This window comes from Aphanomyces astaci (genome assembly GCF_000520075.1).
Source record: "Aphanomyces astaci strain APO3 unplaced genomic scaffold supercont1.469, whole genome shotgun sequence".
Classification (NCBI taxonomy): Eukaryota; Oomycota; class Saprolegniomycetes; order Saprolegniales; family Verrucalvaceae; genus Aphanomyces; species Aphanomyces astaci.
This window is the reverse complement of record NW_009798732.1, coordinates 1-1,716: the sequence shown is the minus strand read 5'-3', so window position 1 is coordinate 1,716 and position 1,716 is coordinate 1. Positions and strand designations below refer to the sequence as shown.

The 1,716-nt window shown below is 54.7% G+C and overlaps 2 protein-coding genes across 2 annotated transcripts in view; one reads left to right on the top strand and one right to left on the bottom strand.

Annotated features, from left to right (window-relative positions):
• The window catches only part of H257_19308 (hypothetical protein), a gene marked incomplete at both ends in the record, with an annotated part of 5,128 nt that extends 4,392 nt beyond the window's left edge, over positions 1 to 736 (top strand). Inside the window, 2 exons of the mRNA XM_009848453.1 lie at positions 49 to 141; positions 508 to 736. Of these exons, the coding sequence (XP_009846755.1) occupies positions 49 to 141; positions 508 to 736 (322 nt within the window). The remainder of the gene's footprint in view (positions 1 to 48; positions 142 to 507) is intronic.
• Positions 737 to 738: 2 nt separating this feature from the next.
• H257_19307 (hypothetical protein) lies at positions 739 to 1,663 on the bottom strand (the record flags this gene model as incomplete). Its single annotated transcript, XM_009848452.1, has 3 exons — positions 739 to 882; positions 1,113 to 1,336; positions 1,402 to 1,663. 3 exons carry the CDS (start codon positions 1,661 to 1,663, stop codon positions 739 to 741), a joined length of 630 nt encoding a protein of 209 aa, XP_009846754.1.
• Between the last annotated feature and the right edge of the window lie 53 nt (positions 1,664 to 1,716).

Here is a 1,716-nt window from a genome sequence, read left to right as displayed (position 1 = left end):
CATTCTCGTGTCCGTGTTTTTCTTCTGCGTGTCGTTCACCGTGTCCAGCAACATCATGTCCATTTTCCCCTCCACCAAGTGCTACCGTGTCGCAGGGGGCAACGGAGTGTTGGACCCCAAGACGGGCAAGTGCCCCCAGAAGTAGAAAAAAATGTCTTGCATTTTGAAGTAGCGTATAATGAACATTGCATATCTCGTGTTGTACTGGCGGTTCCAATATTGATCCATACATGAGGCGATTGACATCTAAGGTTTGCGTTACGGTTTCACGTGGCCATGTACTGGGCGGATGTCGAATCCCTCAACAACTCAATGGCTAGCATCTTGGGCAACTTGTCCATACCCGATCTACAAGATGCTAGACAATGAGTTGATACTCTGGAATTCTGCTCATGGTGTCGTTATTGGATCTGTAGTGAAATGAGCGGTGAACATTCGCTGCGGGCACCACCGACGTGATCCTCGTCGACGGGCTAGTCATCTTTCGAAGTCAAGTATTGCTTGCAGGGACGTCGTTCGCAACCAGTGGTACTATAAAGTCATGGCGCTGGCCGACAACGTCCCCACTGGCCACGTATGTGACGGTGGAAGTGGCGGCGCAGCGTACGGCCTGATCACGACATCAACAACCTCGCAAGCCCGTTTGACGGTATTGCCTACAAGTACGTCGCCTGGTTCTTCAGGGTGTCCCAGAACGACCCCAGGAGCGACAGAAACCACCGACGCGCGGGGATGACGTCACGTAAGTGTACATTTCGTGTACGCGTGCAAGTTGGCGTCGTTGGAGTTGGTTGTTTTTGCTGCGTCCCCAAAGGCAAACCCCATCTTCAGCTGCCGGCACAAGCCATGGACGTTGATCGGATGGCCCATCACGATGATCTTCTGATTATCATGACGTTTAGTCGTTGGTGAGCTGTTTTTCAACCGCGAAAAGCCTAAGTATTGTGGCAGGCCGCTAGAAATGGTCCTGACGGCCAACCTCCAGCACTCAACCTCGACGCCCACCACAACCAAAGCACGCTGTTCTTCGTGCTATCCATGTTTGCTTCGTTCGGGTACATCATCGCCGCCTGTGGGTCTGTTACACCAAGTGAGAATGCAGTCACCATTACGCGAGGATGCCAGCGAGCGAGCGCACGACGTAGATGGGCGGTCTGGATCCTGGATGCGGCCGCGCATTGCAACAGGTTCTCGCTGGGCGTCTCGACCACCATCGCGTCCAACGCACTCGCAGCCAAGACGTACCCAAACGCGATAAACATGGACAGAAGGATGAACAGCGTGCCGTTGTCGGGGGCGGAAAAGTTGAAGTACTGCAGTTCGAGCTTAGGCTCCACTTCCAAAGGTCACAATAACGTAGAGTTCCAATAGGTCTCTAATGAGACTTCCAATGAGACATACTCAGCTCGACACAAGCAGTCCTAACTCGTCGCAGTAAATCCACGTCCAGGCACGAAATGTTGTGGCTGTGGGCCTGCCACGTCAGCGGAGCCCCTTCGTCCCCTCCATTTGGCCACACAGTGATCGTGTTGCCAGCTGCCACACAGACGCGACTAAGCGAGTAGTGCAGCGCGTACACGGGCTGCAACTGCGGCGTCCGCAGTACGCGCTCCACCTCCAGCGCCATCCTGCCGCCGCTGCCCTCTTGGCGGGTCAAGCGCATCATGAGGACGTTTCCGCTCGATGTGCCGACGACGAGCGCGTCGGTTTCCATGA